Genomic DNA, 27,332 nt, shown 5'->3' with positions numbered 1-27,332 from the left:
GCATGAAGACTTTGTGTTTGCAGAACAGCAATTGGATGCGATTGTACCAACTTAAGAATTACCAGCTTCAGTCCGTAAAATGAAATCAGTGAAATGGATTTCTAGACATATCTAAATTTTATGATTATATAGATTATAAGAAAAAGCACATTAGTCACAGATCAATTTTTCCAACTGCAACTTTGGTAGTTTTCCGTAAGTCATACACCGCAATAAAAAAACTATTTCAATTATTTTTCGCCTTGAAAACATCGTTTAATTTCGTTTTTCCACACTGACAGGTCATTTCCTTCTTTATTGCATTCTGAAACTACGCATACGGGGAATTTAGTACAGGCTAGCGCTTATTTGCTCAACACTGGAACAAGTTATCCATGGGGCTATCTTAAAATTATGCAAAAACAATAATGAACGCGTCGTGGAGAACTGTAACTCCAGAAGGTCTAGGAACTCCTTGAGCCCTCTCGATGTGCCACATGTCGGGGTTTTCTCCGGTCCGCGTTTAGGGATTACAACAAAAACAAGTAGATGTCGGCACCCTCGAACTACCACTCCAAAACTCCCCATCCACATGAGCGAAGATCGTTGCCTAACTGCTCTGGGCAGTAACGGGCTTGGTGGGCGGCGGTGTGGGCGTGCTGCCAGCGTCCAGAGGCTCCGTTCGTTCCTTTTCCTTGTTCCAGCTCTTAAGGCCTTCAGGCAGCGTGGTGTCCTCCTCGAAGGAGCCAGTTCCCTCGACGAACTCCTCGTAGGTTGACTTCTCCTTGAAGGGTCGTGGGCCCAGCAGCTCAATCATATCATCACGACTGAGCACTTCGTTTTGGAGCAGTCTTTCCGCCACTTTTTGAACATTCTCCTTGTGCTTCGTCAGCAGACTAGTGGTGGCCTCGTGCGCACATTTGATAATCGACCTCACCTCGTTGTCGATCAGTTGAGCAGTGTCCTCCGAGTAGGGCTTGCTGAACACGGGATCTCCGGCCTGGCCCACGTCGAAGCTAACCTGCCCAACCTTCTCGTTCATGCCGAAACGCACCACCTGGGAGTAGGCAATATCGGTGATTTTCTTCAGATCATCCTGGGCACCAGTGGTAATGCGATTAAAGAACAGCTCTTCGGCCACACGGCCGCCGAGCGTCATGCACATGCGATCGAACAACTGCTCCTTGGAAAGCAAGTAGTGATCCTTAGGCAGGTACTGGGCGTAGCCCAAACCCTTGCCGCGTGGTATAATCGAGACCTTCAGCAGGGGATCGGCGTGCTCCAGGAACCAACCGGCCACCGCATGGCCAGCCTCGTGGTGTGCCACCGTTCGCTTTTCCTCCGGCGCCAGAACATTGGTCTTCTTCTCCATGCCGGCGATAACACGCTCAATGGCCTGCTCGAAGTGCTTGAGCACAATCGAATCCTTGGAGTCGCGGGCAGCAATCAAAGCTGCTTCGTTACACACATTGGCAATGTCGGCGCCTGTGAAGCCTGGTGTCAGTGCAGCCATTTTCCTGCTCAGCTCATTCTTATCCAGCGTCGTCTTCAGGTTACCCAGATGCACCTTAAAGATGCTCGCCCTGCCCTTAATATCAGGTGCTGGGACATATATCTGCCGATCGAAACGACCTGGTCGCATAAGAGCCTTGTCCAGAATATCAACACGATTGGTGGCCGCCAGAACGACCACATTCGTAGTGGTATTGAAGCCATCCATTTCCACCAGAAGTTGGTTGAGGGTATTCTCTTGCTCCGAGTGGCCGCCGAAGGTCTTGCCACCACGTTTGCGACCCACAGCATCGATTTCGTCGATGAAGAGGATGCAGGGGGCATGCTTTCGGGCCATGGCGAACATGTCGCGGACACGAGAAGGTCCCACGCCCACAAACATCTCGAGGAACTCGGATCCCGACACGGTGATGAAGGGCACATTAGCCTCGCCAGCGGTGGCCTTCGCCAAAAGCGTTTTACCCGTTCCGGGTGGGCCAGTAAGCATGGCACCCTTTGGTATCTTAGCGCCTAAATCGATATACTGCTGCGGATTCTTCAGGAAGTTCACGAACTCCATGATTTCGATTTTGGCCTCCTCGCAACCGGCCACGTCCCTGTAAAGATTATGCCAGGTATTAGGTATTCTATGTGATGTGTCGCCAGCTTACTTGAAACCCACACCAATCTCACTGGGATTGGTTAGCTTGGCGGTGGACTGCATGACACCACCAAAAAGGCCACCACCCTTGCGTCCACGGCCTCCACCCATCATATCGGCCGACTTGCGCATCATATAGACCAGGAAGCCAATGATGAGCAGTGTGGGCAGCAGACCTGTCAGACTAGCGGCCTCCACCTCGTTGCGGTAGATAACGGGCACAAAGTTGATGGACTCCGTTCCCTGTTCCGTCTGGGCCGCCTCCAGGTTTCGCTCAAAGCTGTCAACACTGCCGATGTTGAACCACAAGACGCCACTGCCGCTGTTGCTGTTCTGCTGCAGACGCACTCGAACCCACTTCTTGTTAACCACCTCCAGCTTTTCCACGACGCCCTTTGACAAGTAGCTGGTTTTGGAAAATAGAGATATGATTAAAAACTATAAATGTATCTAAAGTATCATAACAGGCGAAAGTTCCAGAACTATGGAATAATGGAGATATTCACATGTTTTGAACGAGCTGTTATGCAACACGTAATTCTAGACCGCACCTGTTGACGAACTCCTTCCAAGAGATCTCCTTGTAGCCCATCTCGAAGAAGGCGAACGAACCCACCAGGACGACGGCTCCGATGGCACCCAGAAGGATCCATCGCTCCCTGTCCCCGCCGCCGCCGTTCTCGCCCAGAGGTCGTCCGCCCAGCGAGTTGCCTCCTTTTCCTGCCGGCCCTCTTGAACTGTTGCTGAACATGCCGAAGTTCCAGTCAGATTTCGCATCTGTTTGAGACCTGCTGGGTTTAGCCGAGGCGGGTGTTGATGTGCTGGGCTTTTCCGAGGCGGATTTACTGGAACCCGAAGGTGGCTTCTTATCGCCAACGGATCCTTTCGGTTGACCAGACGACTTGCCGCCGGCTTCGAAATATTTCTCGAATCCTTTTGGCGGCTTTTTGCAGAGCAACTGGATCTGTTTGACCACATAGCGCAGCAGGGGCGACAGCTCCGTTGGCAGGATGTAAACCCCGGCGCCAGTGGCTCCCATGTGTGTGCGTTGTCCCTGTAAAATAAAAGGGGGGCGTTTATTTGGATAACCCTGGAAGTGAGGGATAAACCCACCTTTCCCGCCAGGGAACCCGCAGTGTAGTTGCGCCGCATCATTCCGGCCATCGTTTTGGCCGTGCCAAGCAGCCGGAAAGCCATGACTACGGCGGTTTTTCGGTTCTCGCTAGGTTACCCAACGATCGGTCGCCCGGATTGCGTGGCCACCGCCTCCAAGCCTCTTACACTGACACAATTTTGGTCCGGAAATAATGGGTTCTTCGAACTGACAACGAATGTCGCCGCCTCGCACACCGGGTTGCTCTTAAATTTCTCTCGGATTTCGCAAATGAAATGGTGAAATAATAAGCATAAGAAATTTCTTATTATTAAGTGTGACCGCGCCGAAAACAATGGAAACTACCGACCGGTCTAACGATAAATACCACACAAAGTTTAAAGCTGGCGTAAGTTTACTTGAACAGTGAAGTTTTAATACCCTTGACAATTTACTTTATATAAATTTAATGAATATATGAGAGACCCTGACAAGATTGGCATTTTTGAGCAGATGCTTCTTATAATTGCCAATTAAATGTTGTAGCGGAATGGCGCGAAATACTGGAGAGCAATGCTATAAAAGACAAACAAACATGATCAAAGTTAACCAATTCTAGCTTGCTTTCTTGGTAGTAAAATCATAGAACTCTTTGCAAGGGAAAAATTCTGATGTATTAAAATACCAACGGTCACGTTGCTTGTAAATATAGCACTTTACGGATAAGTCGTTTTGGTATCTTAAGACTGAAACGTTTAGTGCAGACCTGAACCTTTGTTTGGATCCAATCTTGAATAAGCTGTCTCCACTGGAAGTGAATGCATTGAATGTAAAAAGTATAATTCAAATTGTTACTTTTTTTTATTTGCTTACACATTTCAGTTACAGATATAAGTTAAACATATGAAGTTATAATTTTAACAAAAACAGTTTCGGTTATTGTAAATGTAAAAATGCAAATTCGTGAAAGACAAAATAATTTAGGCTTTGAAGCTTGTCAAAAAAGAATCAAATACCTTTGTAATTTGACATTACATATTTTCCTTGTTAAGCACACCGAATTTCAATATGAAATGCTTTTAATGTAATATATGTACAACAGACGTTCTAAACATCATGCTGAAAATTGAAACTTGGAATTAGGACAGCAACTTCGTACCAACACGCATTCGCATGCATTACAGTCCGCAATTTGTTTTCTATGTGCATGATGGAGCTATGGAGCTATGGAGCATCCAGCCCTACTGACAATGAAGACACTTGTCCTGGTGGCCACGCAGGATGCATCCCTGTTGGTGTGGCTTGGACGCAAGTTGGTCAAGGTTTGCTTGGAGCAGAACAAATGGGTTCCGGCGAGATGGAGCCCCAAAGGAGCCTTCCTGTTGGTCAGCGAGGGAGTCTTCCCTGTCCCCACTTCCCTGCCAGAGGATCCAGAGCACAAGGATCGACGAGTGTGGAATGAGGATTAAAGGATGCATCTAGGATGACTCCAGATGATGGCAGTAGGAACAAGTGAGCGGACAGAGGAGCTTGTCTTCGATGTCCTTCCGATGTCTTTTTCGGGGAAGCTGCTGACACTTTTATACACTCTATTATACTTTGCTAACTAACAAGAGAATACTACACAGTGTATAACCAATAAAAAAGCAAAGAAACCAAAGCAAAGAAGTGCATAATGTCCTTTAAAGTGGAAAAAAGTGTAATTAACCAAACAGTAGGCGTGTTTGGCAAAAACTTTCGGTTACACAGCCTTTCTTGTCTACATAGGACTCTTACACAGCTTTTTAATACATTTTACACCTAGTCTGTACATATACTCACAATATATTCACAAATCCGTGGCCAGCGAAATGGAGGATGCCCAGGAAGACAAGCGAGTGCAGCTGCTGGACCTGCCGACTGAGGTAATGCAGATGGTCATGGGTCGCTTGGACCTATTCCGCCACAAGTTGCTACGGGAAGCTGCGGAGGAACTGAAGCAGATCAGCACGGCGTACATATTGCACCATCACAAGCGCTATGAGGCGGCCCATCGGGAAGGACCTTCGGAGATGGGCAGTAAAAGGATCATGCTGCAGGTGGGCTAATCTCCACTGCTCCTTATCTGATCCATTTCCGTACAGAGGCTACCACTTTCACTAGATCCTGCGCTCAACCATGACGCACTTTTCCGACGCAGATGGCGAGTCGGACCTGGCCATCAGTCTGCTGCACTTCCACGACAGGGAGACAGTTTTCTATGGCGAGGCTGATCAGCTGGGCAAGTTCCTGGCCCACTTCCTGTTCCTCAAGGAGCAATCCTCCACCAAATTCAGTGCTGAGCGCCTAAAACTTACCCGCCTCCAATACACAATGACAGTGTTCAGCCTGCTGCGGGTGAGTAAAAGCTGCTTCTTGAGTCCACCGTTTGGTGCTTGACCAGTGTCCTTGCAGCAATTTCGGAAGTTTAGGATCGTGGGATTTGGCAAAACCCTCTGGCACTGGAACGTGGAGGTGGAGTTGGCCAACACCTTCATCGGCATCATTGACGAGGAAAGGGCAAGCTTCCACACCGTGGAGTCCCAACGACGCATCTACTTCATCTCCATTCTGGCCGAGCTGCTCTTCCACGAGAAGACCAACAAAAACTATGGGTAATACTCGTTCTCAAGGCAGTGTTTGTAGATTGATCAAACTGGATTTGATTTCTTTCAGTGGACAGAGAGGCTCTGAGGGCACCTTGTACACCTACAGCGTTCAACCAAACTCGAATGCTATTCGCAATCCCCGGATGTTCATAAAGTTTATGGTTCAGGGTCCGCAGTTTCTCATTGACTTCCTGCAGGACCTAATCAGCGGAAAGGAGGATCCTCACAAGCCGTTTCACTTGCCACCAGGAACCGACTTTTCCATCCGAGTTGAGACCAGGTGCAAGCGAGGGCCACAGTTTGTATACTTTGGCAACTTGGACTTTAATATGTTGGGATGCAGTGAACTGTCTTATTCTCAGCGCAGATGATCAACATATTAAAGAATGTGTAATCTTTAGTGTACTGTCAAATACAACAAATACTAAGTATTTTGCATATCATTTCAAATTCCTTCCCAGAGTGCACAGATAAGCTACCATTGATAGAGATAACATAATTCTCGTATGCATTCCAATCTGCAGTCTTACTTAACGAACTAATCCGATTACTATATTTTCTTTTCAGTTCTCCTAAGGCGTCAATAAAATTCTATTTATCATGTATTCGTTTAATACCCAACTTTCTTATTAAATAAGTATTTGCTAGTAAAGGAAGAAAGCTGAACATTTGTAGATACTTATTAAGCCAAGTATCTTAATCCGAGTGAAAAAAGAAAGAGCGCGAGTTAAGAGAAGACTCTTCACTGCAGTTCGCATTCAACCGGTCTCTCTCAGCACCCACGTAATATTCGTAACGTTGGAAAAGCGTGGAATTCACTACTTTACTGAGTGCACTTTTCTTGGCTCGGCTCTTGCAGCTCGATCACTCATTCTCGCGATCTCGGAACGGAAGAACGTGCAAGTTTTCCGCAATTAATCGATTCTGTGCCAAGAAACAATTGCAAGATGATGACATACGCGAACAGCAAGCCATTAATAATTGCAGTGAACGCTTTTATTGTGGCAGCCGTTGTTATATTGTTGTTAATCTACTATTTTTCGAACAAAATTGAAGATCCTCAAAGTAACTGAAGAGTAAGTGAGCCCACCAAGAATCTGCCGTTTTTATGGCTGCGTTGTTTTAGATACTTACTCTATAGTTAAATCTCAATGCACACAACAAATGCAACTTTTATACCTAACTCGCTGTTACAATAAACACGACAATTGATCAAGTTACAAGTGAAATGAATTGACGAGCGATCGTGTTCGTGATTTCCCAACCATCAGTGGTTTCTTTGTAACGAAACCCACGACAAGTGCACCAGTGCGCTACTTTGAATGATATCCGAATATTTATCTCTCCAGCTGAAAAGCGAACTTTTGAATGTGTCGCGTTGAACTTGAACTGATAGCATTTTCAATAGCATTGTTTAAATTCCTCTTGATCAAAGGAACATATGTTACACTGTCCAGCTTTTATCGCAGTAGTGGGGAAAGTAGAAACTAAAATCTTTTCTTACTTAAATTCAGTTACGAACTCGGCTTCAAATTAGTTTGCAAACTATATTATACGATGCTTGCAATCTAATACGTTTAATTAATAAGCTCCGCTCCCAAAACCTTATCTTAAGTAATTCAGATAAAGAGCTGATGATAATTCAGCACATTTGGGAATTTAAAGTGGCTGGAACTTAAGAAAAATGATTGAACTTAAGTGTTTGATTGATGGAAAATATTTTTTGTTGTTGCTTGCAGTTTCAATCTGGAGTTCAATAGGTGTTGTCAGAATGGCATTCGCAGCCCGTCGATTGGTCCTTAATTTCGATGTGTCAGCGAAGTGGGAGGATGCAGGGAATGTCGGCGAGTGTTGGGCTTTTAAGCGATAATTAAAATACATCAATTTATTGCCGTGCTGCGCGCGATGTGCGAACAATAATAGCCATTTAATAAATACTCTCAATCAATGCCTCGCGCCCCTCTGCACCCCTCCCCCCCCGCATCCCCACCAAATAACGAGAAGAATTGCGGGCACAAAATATTTGCTTAATTAAAGTAATTATGGTTTCATATTTCATGCGGCGCGAACCTGTAGCTGTACTCCAGCAGTCCAAGGCTCGGTCTAGGCGGTAATTACGTTTTGTCATAAATTTAAAATTTATTTTAAAATGTCATTAAGTGCTTAACGTCCCATCCCCGTCCCAATTTCCCCCCTCGCCCTTCGTCCGCTTCTTGTTTTCCCAGCACTGGAGTGCACACTTTCTTGATGGCTAGGCATCATTCAAGTTGCCAAAAGAAGGGAGCTTCCAACTCACAGTTGCTGGCACTGTTGCGAATTTGGCTTATATAAAAATTCTCACTTCTTCAAATATTACATTATTATCACCTAATGCTCTTCTTGGTTTAACTAACTAATTTGTTTTCTTTCATTTCCCTCATTTCGGAACTGTGGATTCCCTTAGGTAATGTTTATTTATAGCAGAAAATCAAGGATGAATGTTTTTAAATATTTTATTTATGTTCAAATCAAGTAACTGCTCCAATTAATAAACATTTAGTTGCCTTTCCCATATGATTTGCTATAACTAATGCTATTTAAAGTGCGGGTTCTGTGCAGCTAATAAAACTTATGTCCTGCCCATCACTGTTTGCTCTGGATTCGTGGACACAGGATGCGTGGATGCGTGGTTGCATGGATGCATGTCTGCAGATGAATGTGGCAATGTTGCAACAAAAGGAGCAGCGCAAAAAATGAGTGCGGGAGAAGTGGCACGAAATGTGACAAGAGAATCCAACACCAAAATGAATAATGTAAATACGCCAAGTGTACAAAGTTTTAATTGTTATCGTGTTTTGTTTGAGCGTTGCTCCCTCTCGCTCTCCTCCGGTTCGTGTGTGTGTGTGGGATTGTGAGTGTGTGTTCGTGTGTTGTGTGTGGCAGTGGCACTCACGCCTGCTGCCAAGATGCATCCATTTACGGCTGGCCAAGTTCTACGTTGCGCATACGACACATTGGTCTCGAATCTGCAGTTGGCTGAGTGGCCTGCGGCAGCAGGAAAGTTTTCATTTTGCATATGCGCCTCGAGGCCCTCTGTCATTTGACTACCCAAAACTCGGATCGGGGTTTTAATCCACGTTTTATTCCTGCACACATAAACTACTTTTTAAATCAAACTCTTGTGTCTGGAGGATTTTCCGCCAGATTGGGGAGCAAGCAGCACATTCGTCTGGCTTCATTTAAGTTCGTTTTTATTTTCTTATAATTTTACCACTCCGACTGCAGTTTCCTTCTTCGCAGTTCGTACTTGGTACTTGCATAAGCAAATTGTAGTCCTTAAAATCCCTTATCTTGCCGGGATTTATTAGTTAGTTGCTGTAAAATGTCTGCTCTTAATCACCAAACGGAGTGGTGTAGTTTTTTCGCAAGTTTGATTTAATGAACGACTTAATTTCTTAATAAATCAAACTACTTGCAGGGACATAAACCTAATCTGGCTTGATTAAAGTTCACCTCATGTACCTCTTAATGCATTCTGCACACTATTACCTACAAATTGCTGGCCATTTTGGGCAATTTTTCGTCCTCTTGATGGCCTCAATTATTTAAAGTTGGCTCCAATTTAAAACGGTCTGCTTGGAGCATTTAAGGCATTTATGGCTATTAAAGTTTAAAAATGTTTCACTTGCAGTTGATTTGCATAAATATTTAAACTTGTTTAGCTTGCATAAGCATTTTTGCCTCTGACTTTTGCCATGAAAATCCAGCATCCTGTGGCTTTTGCCGTATTTGTTTGGCTGTTTGGCACAAATTTTAAGTGATTTATGCTGGCCGCAATTGGGCTGCCCAATAAATACGGAGAAACGCACCGAGAGCCATGAAAAATGCAGTGTGCCGTGTTCGGGTATCTCCATTCGGCCATGCATATTTATTTGCCAACATTTACTTATGCTGCATTTGAGGCAAGTCGTTCTGGTCTCGGCCATGGCCAACTCAAAGGCGGCTCCAGACAAAGTTGCCAGCCATGGATTTGCCATAAGGACGCACACGAGCTATCAGTTTGCTGGCTGCCAAACACCAACACCAACAGCAATAGCAACCAACAGACTTGAGAACACTTGAAAGTTCTCCGAATCGGCTTCGTCCGGCCTTCTGTGTTTACTCGAGCACTTATTTATTTGATAATAATTCCAGGGGATCTCTTCCAAAACAAACTATTTGCGTTGGCCATTCTGCCGAAGTCCGTAGTCTGATCCGTATCCACATAACGAGGAACTGCACCGACACGAAGCGAACCTAACCGTAGCTGGCCAACTCTTTTGTCTAAATAAATAATCAAAATGTCATAACAAGTGGCGTTGCAACAGGGGGCGGGAAGTGGGCGGAGTGCATCTCATCTGCTTGGTAGCGTTCTGGCCGGCATGTATCTGCAATGTTTATGCAAATGCCGTGCAGCCAGCCACTCCTTGAGATCCTTGAGGCCATGCCGTGCTCCTGATTACGGCTACGCACGCAGCCAGATCGACCCGGCTCCCCCAGGATGCATCAGTGCAATATAAATATTTTACATAGATTTTACATAGCTGATTGAAGTCCGTGTGCATATGCTAAGCCCGCCCCTCCCCCCTCGCTGCCTGCACTCATGCTGTGAAATTATCCGCTGCATGGCAATCATATCAAATCAAATTTAAAGTGCCCCTCGCCAGGCACAGTGGACTGGCTTCGCTCTGGAGTGGCAGATCCTTAAAGCCGCCAGCCAGGATGGCTTTAATATTTGCCCAGTTCTTCCAATATTAGGTTTAGTTTGGTTTGCGGCGCTTAATTAAAATTGGTTTTGATGAGCCGTCTGCGCCGCATTACTTATTTATTTGCCAATACATTTTGGTAGCAATATATTTGATGTACATTTTAAATTTGATTTCATATTCAGCCCTCGCATAAAAGCGCTTCTCTGCTCCTTTTCAACTTTAACAGCCAAGAGCAATGCTTCAGTACGCTGTTGATTCTCCATTCAAGTTAATAATAATATAAAAGTAATATACCCAACTATCGTATTCCGAATTCGAATCCAACCCATAGTTCGCACTTTGGCGAAATGCGGAATGGCAGTATGCAAATATGGCTCAGCATTAGCATACAAAGGCGTAAGCCTAATTGAACCAGCTGTGATTGGCATGACCCCCAAGCCACCCGGATAAGTGGGTGGTGTGGGTGGTGCGGGTGGTGTGGGTTTGACCCACAATGCGGGCGGGGAATTAGTGGTGACGGTGGTGCAATTAATAGCTAATTTAGAGTCGATGTTAAAAAGGCAACATTATTTATGATTATTTGTTTATTGCTTGCGGGTCGTTCCTCTTTCCACCTGAATGAATTAACAACCCACCCACTTCACCCAGCACACACCCCACTCACACCCACTCACACCCACTCACACCCACTCACACCCCCTCACACACACACATGCAAAGCAAAGCCGCTGGCAGCATTTAGCTGCAATAGACAGCCATTTTGCGGTGCTGCCTCGGCGATAAAGTAATAGCTGCTATTTGGGCTTACGACCCACACACACACAAACACACACACACACAAAGACAAACTCGGACTCACGGGGAAGCTACATGTGTTTTCGGAAAATTTCTCTGCTTCCGGCAGACACAAATACAGCCGCACAAGTAGACGCTGGGCCGCCTTTGTTGTTACTTTCCGCGAAGCCAAAAGCAGGAGCTGAAGCTCACGGCAGGCTGCGAATAGGAAAGGATAGCACGGCGAAAAATGTCCTTTCTATACAGATAAATAACAATTATTCAAAAATAATATCGATACAGGGGAAAAGGGGGAAAATTCCAAAGGCGATGGTTAGTTAGTAGTAAATACCTGTTAAAAAAGTTATTTAAATAAATATTCAAAAGACAACTGGGAACAAAATCAGTATATGTACACATGCTATATAAGCAAGATTTTAAATATGGTTCTTAAATAAGTTGTTAAATAATTTTGTGAATTTAATTCACAACTTTTACGAGTGTTTTCTATACAGTTTGCGATTACTTTTTAGCTTTGAGTCAGGAAGATGGTAAGATCTTAAAATGTTCTTTTGTATCTTCATTCCAGCATCTAAAGTATGCAGCTGTATCTCGATACGTTAGATCTGTTTAATTGATAACTAAATTTTATTTGAATGTCTCGGTAAGCACACATATTTTTCCGCTGTGTAGGCGACTGCAAAGGGTGTTTGTTTCACGAGGCGGGCGGCGTGGCGAGGCGTCATTTAGTCTGCGGTTAGATGCGCGTACGTTTTCATGTTTTGTTCGCGATTCTTTTCTCTTTGGTCCCCGCTCTTAATGCTCTTGTTAAGTTTTTTCTGTTTTTTTTGTTTTTTTTTTGGTTTTTTCCTTTGGATTTTTGTTTTGTTACAGCCATGCGACTTTTTTCGCGTTGGCTTTCGGCTGTTGCGCTGCCGTGTTTTCCGCCATTCGCCGATGTTGCGGTTGCAGCACGTCTGAACGTGTTTATGGCGCGCATATCCGCAAATATGCAATCAGACCATAATCTACTTAATGTCTTTTTCGCCGGGAGGTGGGCCACCCACCCACCCAGCGCCATCATCAAAAAAATAAAAATAAAAAGGAAAAAGGAAAAAGGAGCAAAAAATGGGGAACAAGAATCCCACATGGTGAATGAAGTAATGCAGTTTGCCACATTTCGGCCAACCGGCACACACGTGCTGCGCGGATTTATGGCCAGAAGCAAAGGACACGGCACATTAACCGAAATTAGGCTGTCACTTTTTGGCCATTCGCGCATTAGCTGCCAAAAATGAAGTTAAAAGTGCGTGTTTTTTCCGCTTTTCATTTCAAGGCTTTTGTTGCCTCCTTTTTGGCGCGCAGCGAAGCGTTCACTGCTTTGAAGTCCTTGGCTAGGATATGCGGTGTGTTTTTGGGAGAGCGCGTTAGCAGCCGCTGCAAACATCGAAATGAAGCTCGTATAAGGATGGCAGTTTTAAATGGGTAAATAAATAAATAATTAATCATTTCGATACAAACTGTAAATATCAAATGGTCTTTAAATGAAAGAAAAAAATGAATATGCAGTTTCAATAAAATGTAGATTTCCACACATATTTTTAAAGCTGTACTAGTAGATTAATTAAAAAGTAAAGTAAAAGTAAAGTAATACCTCTAGAAAAATCCGGCCCTATAAAGTTTATATATTCTTTATCAGGATTACTAGATGAGTTGATCTGCCCAAGTCCGTCTGTCCGTTTAAATGTCCATTCGTTCGTCCGTCCGTTTGTCCGTCCGTTTGTGCGTCCGTTTGTCCGTCCGTTTGTCTGTCCGTCCGTCTGTCCGTAAGCAGAAAACTGGTATTGTGCAGATTCCAGTTTCTATCGATTGCAACAAATTCAAGTACTTCTGCTCTAACGCTCCTTCTCTTTTGTTAAAATCACTAATGACTGTGGAAACTAGTCCACTTCATAACCTCAAAAAATGTAATTTAGTTAGATATTGTCCCTTTTATTTCGTAGCTGTCCTTTTTCTTATTCGTATCCGAGATGCATTCCAAGGATCCCTTATCCCCACACCATCGACAGCAATTTTCCTTCACTGCTATCCTACTTTGACTTAAATTTACACAACCTTTTAGCTAATTTTAAAGAAAAGTAGACGCACAAAGGCCCGAAGGACACAGAAATCGTGCAAAACAAAAAGACGCTTGCAAAATATTTTGCAGTAGACAACATTAGATATTGTTTTGAGCTGTGCAGACATGGGCTGGCATTTTAGTTTAGTTCTGTTCTCTGTTCCTGGTTGGAGTTTTGTTTCTAGTTCTGGTCTGGTTCTGCAACTGCTTCTGTTTCTGCCTCTGTTTCTGTTTCTGTTCCTGCTGCTGTTTCTTTTGCCATTATTGTTATTGGGGGTTGGGGACGGCTGACAGTCTCCGACTGGCCTGTTATTGTTGGCTCAGAGCACAATGCGGCCATAAAAAGCTGGCAAGCCAAACAATTGAAACAATAAAACGGCTTTAAGAAGGAGTCCTCGGAGCTCCGGTTTGCAGAGTAGATAAAGGCAATTAGTGGTCGACTGCAGTTTACTGAAAGTTTCAATCGGTACCGACTCAGCTAGCTGCTTGGAAACAGGATCTCCTCCAACTTGGCGTTGAAAAGAGCCTTCACCGTCGCGTCGGTGGTGTCGATGATCAGCTTGTAGTAGCCCGATCGCCGAAGAAGTCGTTCTTCGTCCTCGGCCACCCCGTAGATTTCCTCGATGGGCATCAGGATCTCGCTCTCGTTGGGCAGGATTAGCTTGCGGGCATCCTTGCGGAACACCGCCACCGCCTTCACCATGTTCGTGTGTGCCCTGACATAGTGCTGGAAGGTGAGGCTCTTGCGCTTCGCTGAGATCTTCGACTGTATGCGATCGAGGCGGGCTATCAGGCGGAGCAGGATGAAGCGGGCATAGCGATCCTTAATCTCCAGCAAGGACATCTCGCTGCCATTGTCGAGGGCCGGGCGCAGATAGACACTCAGGATGATGAACACAAACACGGTGTTGATCGCGAAGATCAACACCAGTATGGCCAGCTGAAAGCAGTCGATGTCCTGCGAGAAGGCCTCCGCCAAACGCTTCCAGTACACGAGGTCGTACTGGTGCATGCTCCACTGGTAGTGCAAGTAGGCGGTTACTGCCACGCCCATTCCGCTATAGAGCGCTATGTAGGGGTAGTTCACGTGGAAGAAGTCGTTAAACTGCACTCTCAGCTTGTGCCACAGCTCCATTCTGTGTCCTGTGTCCTTTGCTATTTTTTCCGGTGTAGGGTCCTGGCGGGAAGCGGATGAATCCGACTGGGTTTGAATTTTCGTTTCGGTCAATTTTGGAGCTTATGTTCCGAAAGGTTGAACCATACAATGAGTCTACTTAGTTCGGAGTAATGCAAATTCAAAGGCGTTTTTACCAGCCTTTTTTTAAATCACAATGAGGTTTTCTACAAGATTGCGATTAAATAAATAAATAAATAAGATTGTAATTAAATAAATACATATAAAACAAAGTTGGTAAACTAAAACTTTGCCTGTCTGCACTAATGATACTTATGTACATGGCTTACTCATTATTTTTTTTAGGAGTGACGTATTATACGAAATACGAAATTCTACAGTATTAATATATACTATATAAATTGCGCTGGTTTTTATTAGCTTTTAAAATAGGTTGAAATTGAGTTTTACTCAAGAGTATAAGAGTGTGTTTACCCTGCAACCAAATGCTGTGGATGCCAAACAAGTTGCGTGTTCGACGGGGCTGGGTCGAACTTGTTCGGCCTGAAGGGATTGAGCTTTATTGGTGGTGCCTGCAAAGGTTTGAGCAGATTTGACATCACTCATGTGGTATAGGTCTGGTGCCCTGCAACACGCAACCACGTTCAGTGGCCACAACTCGGATGGAACCGCCCAGGACTGCAACTCGAACTGCTTTTAAGTCTGTGGGCTGCATTGTATTCTACTTTTTTCAGAGCTGCAGGCAACTAAAACACGTAAAATAAGCAGGTCCGGTTGGGCGACAACATTTCGCTATCTGGACTAACTTTTGCCAGTACCCCGCTTGCGCCCTTCCCCTTCTGCTATCAAACCCAAACGATTTGAGACGTTGATAAGGCAAGCGAAAAAAGCATAGCATACTTCTGAGCGCAATGCAATTTTCCATTTTCATGTTCTTGGCTCTACTTTTTCTACGTTTTGTGCTGTTCTTTCCCTTTTTGGGGTTCGTTCTTTGTGCTGTGCACTTATTATTGTCTCTTTTCGGTTGACTTTTTGCGCCGAGGCCAAAGTGCATGCAAAACTGCATTTTGTAGACAAGCCGAAAACCGAAAACTGCCAGCCAAAACGGAAATATTCAAAAATGCTTGGCGGAGTGGGCGGCAGTGGGAGGTGAAGTTCGGTGGGCGGGGACGGCCTATCTGCCAGCTCTTCGCCTCTTCGTCCTCCTCGGTGTTTGTGTGTGTGTGTGTGTGAGTGTGTGTCTGCGCGCTAATAAAAACGTAAAATTTAATGGTTACGGAAGGCACTAAAAAACAGGCTCACCGACAGCACCCAAGTAGTTGTTGCTGCTTCTGCTGGCGTGCACTTGGCAAAATCAAGGGTTACCTAATTAAAACAATTAGCATTCGACTGTGAGATATAGTTAAGGTGTAAGTTAAGGTGTGCAAATATTTCTCCTTTTTTAACTTTTGGTACATAAAGGCACCTTTCAACTAAATTTCATAGGTAAAACGTAAATGAATGGCTAGAAAAAGTCTAGAAAGTGTGACATAAAAGCTTGTTTCTAGAAGTTTTTTTTTAGCTTGTAAAGGCAATTAAATATTATATTTTAGTACAGCAAAATAATAATCAAGGTATACAAAATGATAAATATCTTAAATAGTTGTTTTCAAGTTGCACTAAAGAAATAGCTCCTTTCTCAAGATGGTCTCTTTAAAAGCCTTTTATATACATTTTAAGAACTAAAGATCGAAAAATCTGTTTCATTCACTCAACACAAAACCTCTATCCGCTTTTTCTGAGTGCATCTGCAGTTGCCGCTGCACTCGTAGTGGTGCAGCAGTGGTCTTCGGCTGTGTGAGTAGTGGCGCTGGCGATAACCAAGCAACGAACCACAACCGCACCAAGGAGCGCGGGGAAAACCATTCGATGGGCAAAACTGTAACTACGCCAACCGCCGCCGTCCTTGCCGTTCTGCCGCCCCCTTCGCTACCCCCTTCCCCCGTCCCCTTTCGACCGCCACCGACGCAGTGGAGCACCCATCCGTGCACGTCAAACGCAGACAACTTGAAAAATGTAGAGACAGCGCCGCAGTATAGTTGAAACACGCCAAAAAATATGCAAAAGTAAAATAAAACAGGCGCAGACACAGCGACAGACAAACGCATTTGGGCCCGTCGAAAAGCAGGCCCAAACCAGCAACTTCCAGCCACCAGCCACCAACTACCAGCCACCAACAAGCAACTACCAACATCCAACGTTCGACAGTCGAGGGTCGAGGTTCGACATTTGCCGTTAAGGGTTTTTCGTTGTTGCTGTTTACACTCGATCTCCGCCAGAAAGGGATAAGCCGGGGTATGAATGGCTATTTGGCCAAGTTCTTACTCCTGCAGTAATATTATATATACTGTACAATATGCGGAAAAGAGCTTGACACGTATTCAATTACTTATTTTAAGGGAATAGAGAGAGCATTAAAAAAAGGAGCCTCAACAACAAATGAGTAACTTGCATCAAACATGGGACGTTTATTTTTATAAATCACAGAGTTTTTGTTATTAGAAGCATTTATTAGAATAAATTAACAAAAATTATATATTTTGTATTGCTTATCATCTAGTCAGGAAAATACCCCGCACATTACGTATTTTTTACCCAGTATTCAAAATTTACGCTGCTCCTTGATGTTTTTACTAGAGCTGCCATTTTGACTTGTGTCCGAATTTTATTCAAAATTTGAAACAATCTTCTGATCTCCTCTCAGTAACGAAATAGGACCTTTTGTGTTGAGATTAAATGGTCAAGCTTAAAGGTAAAAGTACTACAAATATAGTTGTATATTAAAGAGGTTGCCACAGTGAAAAAGAATAATTTTACTTCGAAATTAAACTTTTATCTTCATTCTTTTTCTGTCAAAAACCTTTAGAGTTGAATGCTGCCTGTTGGCATCACTAGTTTCTGGCAACTTTCATTTTGTTTTGTTATTTGGCAGCGCATTGCACAATATTTTGCAGCAGGCAGTTTTTAGCCACTTTTTTTGGCCTCAGGACCTCCCCACCCCCCCTGGACGTTTGTCCACTTGACAGTGGGCACTGGGAAAAGGGAAAAAGGGAAAGAGGGGAAAATGGGGAAAAGGAGCCGTAGCATTTTCAGCCGGAGTTGAAAAGTCAGTTGTCGGTGGGATCGAAAGTTATGTGGCCGGCTGTTCGATTCGCACAGAGGTGTGCGTGCGGCAAAAAGGACTCTAGACTCTAAAAAGCTAACTGAATGGACAGCAATTTGCGCGGCTAAACGAGTCCACAAAGGCTTCCACGTTCGCAGTCCTGCCTCCTTAGGCCCCCCTCCCCTCCCTCATCCCCTCTCAATCGCAATGGCTGGGGCGCCTGCTACTGTAATTAGGTTTGTCGCTGACCAGACTCGCATGCATGTGCCTGGTATCCAATCGAATCGAATCGCATCGAAACGAAACGTAACGAATCGAGTCAAAGTCACCGCGCCACTCGCCCAAAGTATGCTGTAAATAATTCACAATTGTGCGACGCATTCGAATTTCGCACTCGCACACTCGCACACTCACACACTCGCACACTCAAACACTCGCGAATACTCGAATACTCGGTGGCGGAAATGTTTGCCTTGTTTACAGCGCAGTGCATAAATTTGCAATTGCATGCGCACAGATACTGATGCAATGGTGCGTGCATTTCCGCTTGCTGTGTGGGTGCGTGTGTGAAAGGGGGCTTTTCCGGTTCGAAGGGAGAGAAGGGGTGGAGGGGGGGCGACCGTCAAATTAGGCCTACTCCCGGACTCTGGCGAAAAAGTTGAACAGCAAATTTTCGTAGCTAACAGCATTTTCAAGTTTTATCGTTACGTGCGAGCGGGCGTTCACTGGTTTGGGGTTTGGGGTTTGGGGTTGCATATGCGCTTGTGTTTGCTCCTCGGTGTCCTTGGCACAGGCATTGTATTATGTTGCGTCCCTCCAGCCAGAGGCGTACGCATACACTGCGAGAAAAGTGCAGCAAAAGTCCAGGAGATCATGATGACGATATCCCAAAAACAATAAATGGAGTTCCTTTTATATGACACAAACTCATAAATTTAAAACTATTTTATTTAGGCTACTTAAATACCAAATGATGCACATTTTCGCTGAGTGCATCTGCGAACGCGAGCATGGACGTCGCCTAGCCTTGTCTATTTAGCCGCCTGCATACAAAATGCACATAAATTGTCATGTTCGGGGAGCAGAAGAGACACTCTGCGGAGGGCGGGGCAGGGGGATATAGGGATAAGGAGGGGGCTTTTTGGGGGGCAGAGGCTCCATGGCTCCATGGCTCCATGGCCATGTGCCGAGCATATTTATATTGATTTTCGCGCCTGGGATTGGCATTTGGGGGCCGTGCGTCGGCCGCCAGCCGCCAGCTTGTTGTTATGTACTTTGCCTTTTCAATTTCGGCTCGTTTTCCTCGTTTGCTCGCCCCATTCACTTTTTTTATTGTGTTTTGTGGGTGCACAATAAATTGAGCCGAAATTGCATCAGCGAAATTAACAGTTTCATGTACGTTAATAGACTTTTGCAGTGGTCCCAGCATTGGGAGCCCCAACTTTGCCCACATCCCTGCGGATTGGGGTAGTCTGCATTTGGCAGGGGTTTTGGCCAGTCGCTCGCTGTGAGCTCATTATGTTGGGGCTTTTTAATTATGGCCAAAAGAGCGTTTGCAGTCGCTTAAAATGAAATTTTCTGCTTTTCAGCGGCAGTGCGTTAACTTAGCTGTGGCTTAAATAAATCTGTTCGTGCATATTTCCGCCATTGTAAACCATAGTCTGGGTTTTAATCTCACTTATTTAAATATTTGTAAAATTACCTTAGGGATTGAGCGTTCACTTTAATTAATTTATTAATTATTTATTTTGTTTTTTATTAAACGAATAGGTTTCTAGAGCAGATGACTCCACACAGTTGACAAAATTTGAATAACCTAAAGTCATAGTCAAGCTAAAATAAAAAAAAAAGATTTATTTAAAGGAGAGAGTTCTTTCTCAAAAGTTATTGTTATTTTTTGTTGAAGCTAAATTTTTTAAGTAGCTTATGCCCTGCCAAAAAGCAAAATCTTATATATCAACGTGGGTTTGCACTCCTTGCAATATGGTCATTTCTACCTTGACTTTCCCTACGCAAAGTGCGTTTTCATATTGAATTCAAAGCTGCAGAACAAAGCACAAATGGAACTATAAATCATTCGGCACTCATAAAGCTAGAAGTCCACACACAATGTGCATTATTATGCTCGCTGCAGTTCGGCTCATTAGGTCGCCGTTTATGCCATTTGGAATGTTTGGAACCAAACCCAAACCCAAACCCAAACCCGGACCCAAACCCGAACCCGAATCCGGACTTGGAGCCGGATCCTGGCCAGGACTTACGCCCTGCGATCCAATTCACTAGCATCCGCTAGTGCAAAATTTTGCATGGGTAATTAATCTGGAGGGATCCCTTGGATGCCGTAGCTCCTGGCCATTAAAAGTACGCAGCTCGGCAATTTCTGAAATTTTAATATGGCAAACGAACTAACAATAAGCAAACCACTTAGTTACTTCTCACAGCCATGGCTAATTTGCTTTGTTCAGCTGCTCCTTTGCAGCTGGAAAATGGAAATGAAGTTGCTTTTCGTAGCCGGATGGGTAGATGCAAGTTTTGGTAGCCACTTGAAATATGCAAAATTTGTAATAACCCGAAGAGGGAAGTTGCAGGAGATTGAGATTGCGGGCTGACGAGCGAGGACATCAGGGGAGCGGAAAGGACGAAGCCAGGCAGCCAACGCACGCAATCGGCAACGTGTCGCATTTGTAGTTAGACATAATTGTTAATTACCCGAAACCATTACCACATTAAAGGCCATAAAATGCAACACTAATTGCTTTATGCCACCTCTACGAGGCAGGACAGTGCACTGCGCAGAATCGGGCGTCTTTAAAGAGTTGATTACCTTCTGGAAATTCCCGACATTGTTAGATGAATAATAATAAAAATAGAACCCATTGAAAAACAGTTTTATATTCTTCACTATGAATAAAACAGCTTATGATTCAAACGCATTTAATAGCAATAGCAATTGACCAATAAAATGAATATTTAATAATACACACTTACCCAGCACTTACCCATACTTTCGCCCAGTGCACTTGGCTCGAACATTTCTATTTGATTATGCAGCCAGTGCTCTCCTTTGTTATGGTTCTGGTCGGGCCACCAGTCGGTGTGTGCCGTAACGTAATATGGAGCAGAAACAATAGTTTCGGCCTCATCATCATCCAACGGATCCAGCTCCTTCTCCAGCTCCATTCCCCCGATCTTCCGATCCCCCAATCCCCCAATCCCCCGAGCTCATGCTCATGCCATGCCAAGCAAACATTGCCGTTCGGCGGCAGTCATCGTCACCAGAGCTGCACATGCCATATGATTAATATTTCAAAATTACACTGACATGCAAAGTGTCAACTCATTTTGAGAGACGCCGCCGGCAGCACTTGGCACCCTGGCACCCAGGCACCCTGGCACTTTGGCACTTTGGGAGTTTGGAATACGGACTGCAGAGTGCCGACTGCGGACTGTGGACTACGGAGTGCGGATTCCGGACTACTGCCACGCCCACCTTTCCACACATTTAGAGCACAAAGCGCTGACAATGTGCGAGCAGGCGGGAAAAGTGGGGAAAACGTTTTGTTACAATTCACTCACAGGTGGCCCAGAGAGCGAAAAAAAGTAGGCGTGTGAAATCGTGGACTAAGTGAAATATTTATTAGCCCCGGCACATCGCAAGTCACGCGTTCGGGGCACGCGATTAAAATGGAATTACCACGAGGAGAGCAGCTACGTGAAAGGTTATGCGAGTGGGAGTGGCATGTAATTTAATCGAATTTATAAGCACCTACGTCTTGATAAACACAATCCCAATCATAATCACACTCCCAATCCCAATCCCAATCCCATTTACTCATGCGCAGCAAGCGGTTTCCACGGAAAGTCATAGAAACAATCGAGGATTTCGCTGGGAGTGGGAGCATAATGAAGGAGCAAGGACGAAGGATGCAGCTGGAGCAGCTACATCAATGCCAGGCGTTAATCGATTGTGCTTGCCGACTTACATAATTGCATTTTTCCCATCTCAGCAGTTGTGAATCGCAACAAAAGCAGATCGAACCATAATCGAATCCGCAATAGTTTCAGGCTTTGGAAGTTATTCTACACTCTAACTGATAAAAAGAAATCAAGTGTTATTACCTAGGCGAACTTAATAGAAATAGTGATATGAAAAAGTTTACAAAAGACAATAATGTTAGGAGACAAGTAACCATTGAAAAGTATTTGTTTTTCGTTAAGGTTTTTATTTCATTTTTAAAGGAACAACAAATAACTAGAAAGGTATGAAGAGCGAGCTTGGATTGGATATAGGGAATAGAAGTAATAATAGGTAGAAGTTCGTAGTACTCGGAAATTCCAATAGCTGTTAATATGAAATACATAATTTTCTCTTTTATTCATCCGTTTAAACCACTCAAAGGCTATAAAGAAGTACACATAGATACTCGAGCAATCAATCATCGTGCGTAAAAGTGGTAAATTAATTTACAGAATTTCAACCGCAATCACAACGTTAATGTGGCATGTGCATCGATTATTTCGATATGCCTATCCTGGGCAGCCGAGTCGTCCTTATGGCAACCGAAGGAGTGGCAACCGCAGCAAGGAGAAAATGGCCAGCCGAGCAGTTGAAGCGTTTTTAATTGATTTCTCCTCTCAAGTTTCGCCACACTCACATTTATCAGCGCTCCGTTTGCGGCTTGTCCTGCGTATCTGATCGGAATTGATGCCACTGATTTATATAATCTTGCCCAAATAATCTCATCCAGTAGTTGGCATAAGCTGGCTCGCAATTAACACGACTCAACGCGCATACACAAAACGCCAAAATGGTAAAGGCGGAATGCTAAACGGCAAACGGCAAATGGCAAACAGCACCATGTATTCCGATCCCAATCCCAGACCGAATCCTTTCGGGTCTGAAATATTGGCCTAGCGATTTGACATATTGCCAACAAAGGAACTCATTATCTGTGCATTAAAATGGGACACGACCCGCTTTGCTTGTGTTGTGTTCTGTTTGCCTTTTCAGTTCGCTCGGCATACCCCATTCCACGGTGTGTGTGCCACGCTTATAAAACACATTTATCATAACTAATCCTTTGGGTTTTCGGCTGCCATGCCTCCGGATCCGGGCTCGTATCCGCCCACACCGATCCACCGACCCACTGCCACCACTGCTCTGTCAGCGATAACACTTTGAATAATAAATAAATACAAACAAGGACATTTTGGCAAAGGCAACTGCCAGACGGCCAGACAACGCCGGCCGATTTTTAATGCAAACGATTATCATGTAAGGCAATATAAAAATAAATTGCAGCCGCCAACGAAAAGGAAAAAATCAGGAGCAGCGACAGGACATGGGAAGTCGAGGGGATGCTGGCCACATGGGTGTCCTTCGAGTATACACAGAGGAAAAAAGTGAAAGCCGATTGTACGATTAACGTTGGTTATTACATTTGGTCAAACCCAATATGGAGAACTATAGTGCCTATTTTAACTATCTTTTTTATAGAAATTGTTCTATTGAAAAAAGGGCAATACAAGTAGGTTCGTATAGTAACAGAATGTAGCTTAGAAATAAATATTACATATTGAAATTTATAACCAGTTTAGGAAATATATTATACACGCATCTATTAACACCATTAATTATAGCCTAAGATCGCTTTTTAATCAGTTCGAAATCTGATTTATCTATGCCACAGCCAGGAAACATGCAGCCACAAAAGACATGAAAATTAATGCCTTCTTGTGCTGCGATTTTCTCTCCGTATACCTCCTGTTCCTGATAGGCATCTGAGGCGATTCTAGGCCCAACTTGCTGGCAAGGACCCAGTTCGCCGCTAATAACGCCCAGCAACGGAGACACTTTAGCACGGAGAACGGAGAACGGAGAGCGGAGGACAATCGAGAGACTCCTTTGCTGGCGAGTCCAACTCCGGCGGTCTCATCATCAGTTCCAGCTCCATGTGCCATATCCTGTACAGTCTGAGCCCCAGATCCTGCTGTTGCTGTTGCCTTTTGGCAGCATTTAAATAAATTTCGCACGTACATATAGACCAGCGGTTAGTGTTTGCGAGGAGCGGGAATGGATGGCCGGAACACACACAGAAGGCTCGATGCTGGCTGTTGCTGTTGCTGTTGGCGACAGCACTTGGCTTCGACTGCCCTGGTAGCCATTAAAGCCAATTGCCCACAAAATCATGCCCGATATCATAATTGCTCTTCGTGGTTTGCATACCCTGTAATCCAACAGCTGTGCAGGCGTCCTATTGATTTGAGTTGGTTTTGCTAGTTCTAAAGATTTTAAATTTGTTGTTCACTGCTTACTTAAAAAATGAGATATGTTCATGTTATCAAGACGTATATACATTTTAGGGATACATTTCAATAATTATTAAATAAGTTATATGGCACACTTGAAATGGCTCTTTTGACTTTCTAGGTTTTGTAAAGAAATGTAACTGCTTCTTTCGTAAAGCTTAAAATGGGTATTTAATTTTATGAAACCCTTAAGAAGAACAGGGTATCTGCCATTCGCCTACTTCCCAAAGTGCTTGAATCGATGTTCGGCATCGTTTAGTTAGCGCCAGCGGGCAGTGCAATGGTTAAGCGAGTTTGGACGAGCGGATTCCGAGCTCTTGGCTCATATAAAATATTGTTTATACAGTCCGATGGAAACGATGAAACGATGGAAGCTGGCGGTGAATGAGGGGAGTGAATCGCAGATGCGATAAATTTAAACACTTGTTGTAGTTGCTGCTGCCAAATTTATTAGAAGCACTTTGTGGTTCTGCTGGCTTTTTGCATGCGTAGCCCATGGTCCTATTAACGTCTCATGGCCAGTTGCAGTTTTATTAAATTTGCGACACTGAGCCATCTATGCACATCTCACCAACAAAACATATCCGATATGTATGTGCAATGGCATACACCATGCCTTGTTGCCAAGGAAGTTCAGAGTGCAAGCGGAATACCCATTTCGTTTGTTTTGGCCACTTGAATTTGCGCCAAGTTAATTAACACTAACGGCTCGGCCCAAAAGAAATTGCCAAACTAAACAAGTACGAGTATACAGAGCTGCTCCGCGCGGAATCCTCGAATGCTAATGAAACGTTCGCTGCATAAATTTAATTGTTTATCGGCCCTCTGAGCTGGCTGAAGGCCAGGACCCGCCAAATGCCTTTTGGCCAGCATCATGTGGGGAAAAAGGACGAGTGGAGTCGGAGAAATAGCCGGAAACTGAAGTTTCGGAGTGGAGGCGGGCATATGGCGCACGGGGTGTTTGGCAAGTCATTGGCAGTGCCGATGCCACGATGATGACTTTTAAACTTTCTATTAAACTATAGCAGCGATGATAGATGAATAATAAAAGCGCCAAATACATAATAAAAAAGTTTAGCGTCATTGGCGACAGGCGGTTTGGATTTTCCTGCCAGTTCGAGGCCCATCAGCGGCTCCTTTCGCTTCAAATCAGCCAGCCATATTTGTTCATACACTGGAAAAAAAACCGTACTCCTATTCCTGTCAAGGAAAAGATGGAAGCAATAATGAGCACCTAAATATTTTATTTCCTAGCATATGTCTGTTTTAATGTATATTAAATGTTATAAATAAAATATAAATGAAAAAGTTTTAATTTTCTTAAAACAGAAATATAATATTTAATAAAATGCCATAAGATTTTGTTTCAAATATTTATGTATATAGAAATGTATATTTATTGATACAATAATTTGTATTATATTTTATATTTTTTCAATTGCAGTGCAGTGGGACAAATCGGTGTATGTGTTCGTCCTGCAGACGAAGACTGATGCTGCTGCATTTGCGGTGAGAGTGCGTGCCTCGCATAAGTTGGGAACGTTAACCGGCAGCAGGACCAAGGACGAAGGACGAAGGACGAGCTGGAACTGAGTCTGGCAGCAAACTATGGCATAGCGGATCGAACAGATTGATGAGTTGTTGAAAAATGGCAAACTTAAACAACAATTCCACTCCGCAGAATGGGGAGCATGGGAATGACTAACGATGAGCAGAGAGTGCGGCCTCTGTGCGAAATTTCACATTTGGTTAGCACACGCAGCTTTGGAAAAGGGCAGAACAACAGGATGGATTTGCGAGCACACAAGGACGAACATTTACATGCACTCTACATCTTAACATAAGTTGATAAATAATAATACTTTCAAATTGTGTAGGAAATGAGGTACTACATTTACACTCAAGCAATCGCTTTCAGCAAGGAGAACTGCATGTGATCTTCATGACATTTAAAGTTGAATAGAATAACTTAATTCGTTTTGTATGTATCGGATGCTATGTATGGGGTATTGGTAATTCTAAAATAGATCTTAAACTATTTCAAACCCAGTTGGCCTTTCGTCAACTTCCAGATCTTTGTGTCGGCGAAAGCTGAGCTCTAAAAAGGCTATATTTATTTATTTATTTCGAGTAGCTCGAGTATTCCGAAACCATGAGTATGGACTACACAAGTTGGGTGCTGAACCGCCTGGCGGACTTCTACCGCTCGATCTACTTCTACGTGTCGCTGTTCTCGCTGGGCTACTGCCTGGTGTTGTACCAGGTGCGGAAGAGGATCTACCAGATGGACTTGTCCTGGGAGAGGGTCTCGCTGGTCTACAGCTGCAGCGGGGCACTGATTCTGATGCTGACCCTGATAATCTACTACGCCTGGGTGGCCATTGGACTGATTTGGCGGCAATATTGCGTACATAATCGCGCCGCGAATCGCACTCGATTGCTGTTCCACTTGTACAGGAGGCAGCAGGTCGGGGAGCTGAAGTAGTGATCTGATTAATCCCCGAATTGCTTTCAATAAATTAATCAGTGTGGCACTAAATGGGCGCTGGAAGCATTGGTAGCAGGGCCATATGCAAATCGTTTAATCAAAATGTAAATGCAAATGCGAAAAATTAAAATGTTCTCTCGTCAGAAGTCGCGCAAACAGACATTTTGTAAATATTATTATTACATCCTCATTTTTGCTTCTTTTTTGCAACTTTTTTTTTGCTTTTTTTGGTTGCGTTTTGCGTGTGTGTCCATTTATTTATATTTTGTGGGGTCGTTTATGATTTTTTGGCTCCCTTTTTACTGCTGCACGGCGATAAATTTGCATTTAAATCACCGCCACCCCCGAACCAATTGGTTTTCTGTGAGCTGTCCTGGTTTTTCGGGGTTTGTTCGCCGGCGAGACAATGGAACCCAGTACCTCATGTATGTATATATGTATGTATATGTCGTAGATGTACATGTATAACCGGGCATTATTAACCACAAAGTGTCACATGATTTTATTTCGTTTCGTTTCGCTCCGTTCCGCTAGACGTGCATTTTACCTGCTTTACCAGCTTGTGCAGCTTTTTGTGCCCATTATTTTTGGGCTGACTTCTGTCCGATGTTAAACGCTGATAAGCTCCAAAGGACATTTTCCAACATAAAATAGCCGTAAGTAGCACTTGTCTGCCGAGTGGCAGGGAGTCAGGGCAGTCCTTCGACTCCAGGACTCGGTGACTACAGGACTCGAAGACTCCAGGACTTTGAGACTGCACTGCAGTGCAGTTAGGCGAGTGCAGCTG

General features: G+C 44.2%; 4 protein-coding genes across 4 annotated transcripts; 2 read left to right on the top strand and 2 right to left on the bottom strand.

Moving 5' to 3' along the window:
* Positions 1 to 259: 259 nt before the first annotated feature.
* LOC6534360 (AFG3-like protein 2) lies at positions 260 to 3,581 on the bottom strand. The gene is made up of 4 exons (XM_002095002.4): positions 3,245 to 3,581; positions 2,683 to 3,185; positions 2,142 to 2,537; positions 260 to 2,087 (listed from the first exon to the last, which is right to left on the bottom strand). The coding sequence occupies exons 1-4, from the start codon at positions 3,326 to 3,328 to the stop codon at positions 590 to 592; spliced, it is 2,481 nt and encodes an 826-aa protein (XP_002095038.1). The 5' UTR covers positions 3,329 to 3,581; the 3' UTR covers positions 260 to 589.
* A 1,382-nt stretch (positions 3,582 to 4,963) lies between these two features.
* LOC6534358 lies at positions 4,964 to 6,289 on the top strand. Its single transcript, XM_002095000.3, has 4 exons — positions 4,964 to 5,302; positions 5,367 to 5,600; positions 5,658 to 5,857; positions 5,919 to 6,289. Exons 1-4 carry the CDS (start codon positions 5,075 to 5,077, stop codon positions 6,220 to 6,222), a joined length of 966 nt encoding a protein of 321 aa, XP_002095036.1. The 5' UTR covers positions 4,964 to 5,074; the 3' UTR covers positions 6,223 to 6,289.
* A 421-nt stretch (positions 6,290 to 6,710) lies between these two features.
* On the top strand, positions 6,711 to 26,705 carry LOC6534356. Its single transcript, XM_002094998.4, has 2 exons — positions 6,711 to 6,927; positions 25,502 to 26,705. The coding sequence occupies exon 2, from the start codon at positions 26,210 to 26,212 to the stop codon at positions 26,540 to 26,542; it is 333 nt and encodes a 110-aa protein (XP_002095034.1). The 5' UTR covers positions 6,711 to 6,927; positions 25,502 to 26,209; the 3' UTR covers positions 26,543 to 26,705.
* LOC6534357 lies at positions 13,552 to 14,758 on the bottom strand. Its single transcript, XM_002094999.4, has one exon. The coding sequence runs from the start codon at positions 14,604 to 14,606 to the stop codon at positions 13,950 to 13,952; it is 657 nt and encodes a 218-aa protein (XP_002095035.1). The 5' UTR covers positions 14,607 to 14,758; the 3' UTR covers positions 13,552 to 13,949.
* Positions 26,706 to 27,332: the final 627 nt, after the last annotated feature.

This window comes from Drosophila yakuba, chromosome 3L, assembly GCF_016746365.2.
Source record: "Drosophila yakuba strain Tai18E2 chromosome 3L, Prin_Dyak_Tai18E2_2.1, whole genome shotgun sequence".
NCBI lineage: Eukaryota > Metazoa > Arthropoda > Insecta > Diptera > Drosophilidae > Drosophila > Drosophila yakuba.
The sequence above is the reverse complement of the archived record's forward strand: the minus strand, read 5'-3'. Positions and strand labels throughout refer to the sequence as shown.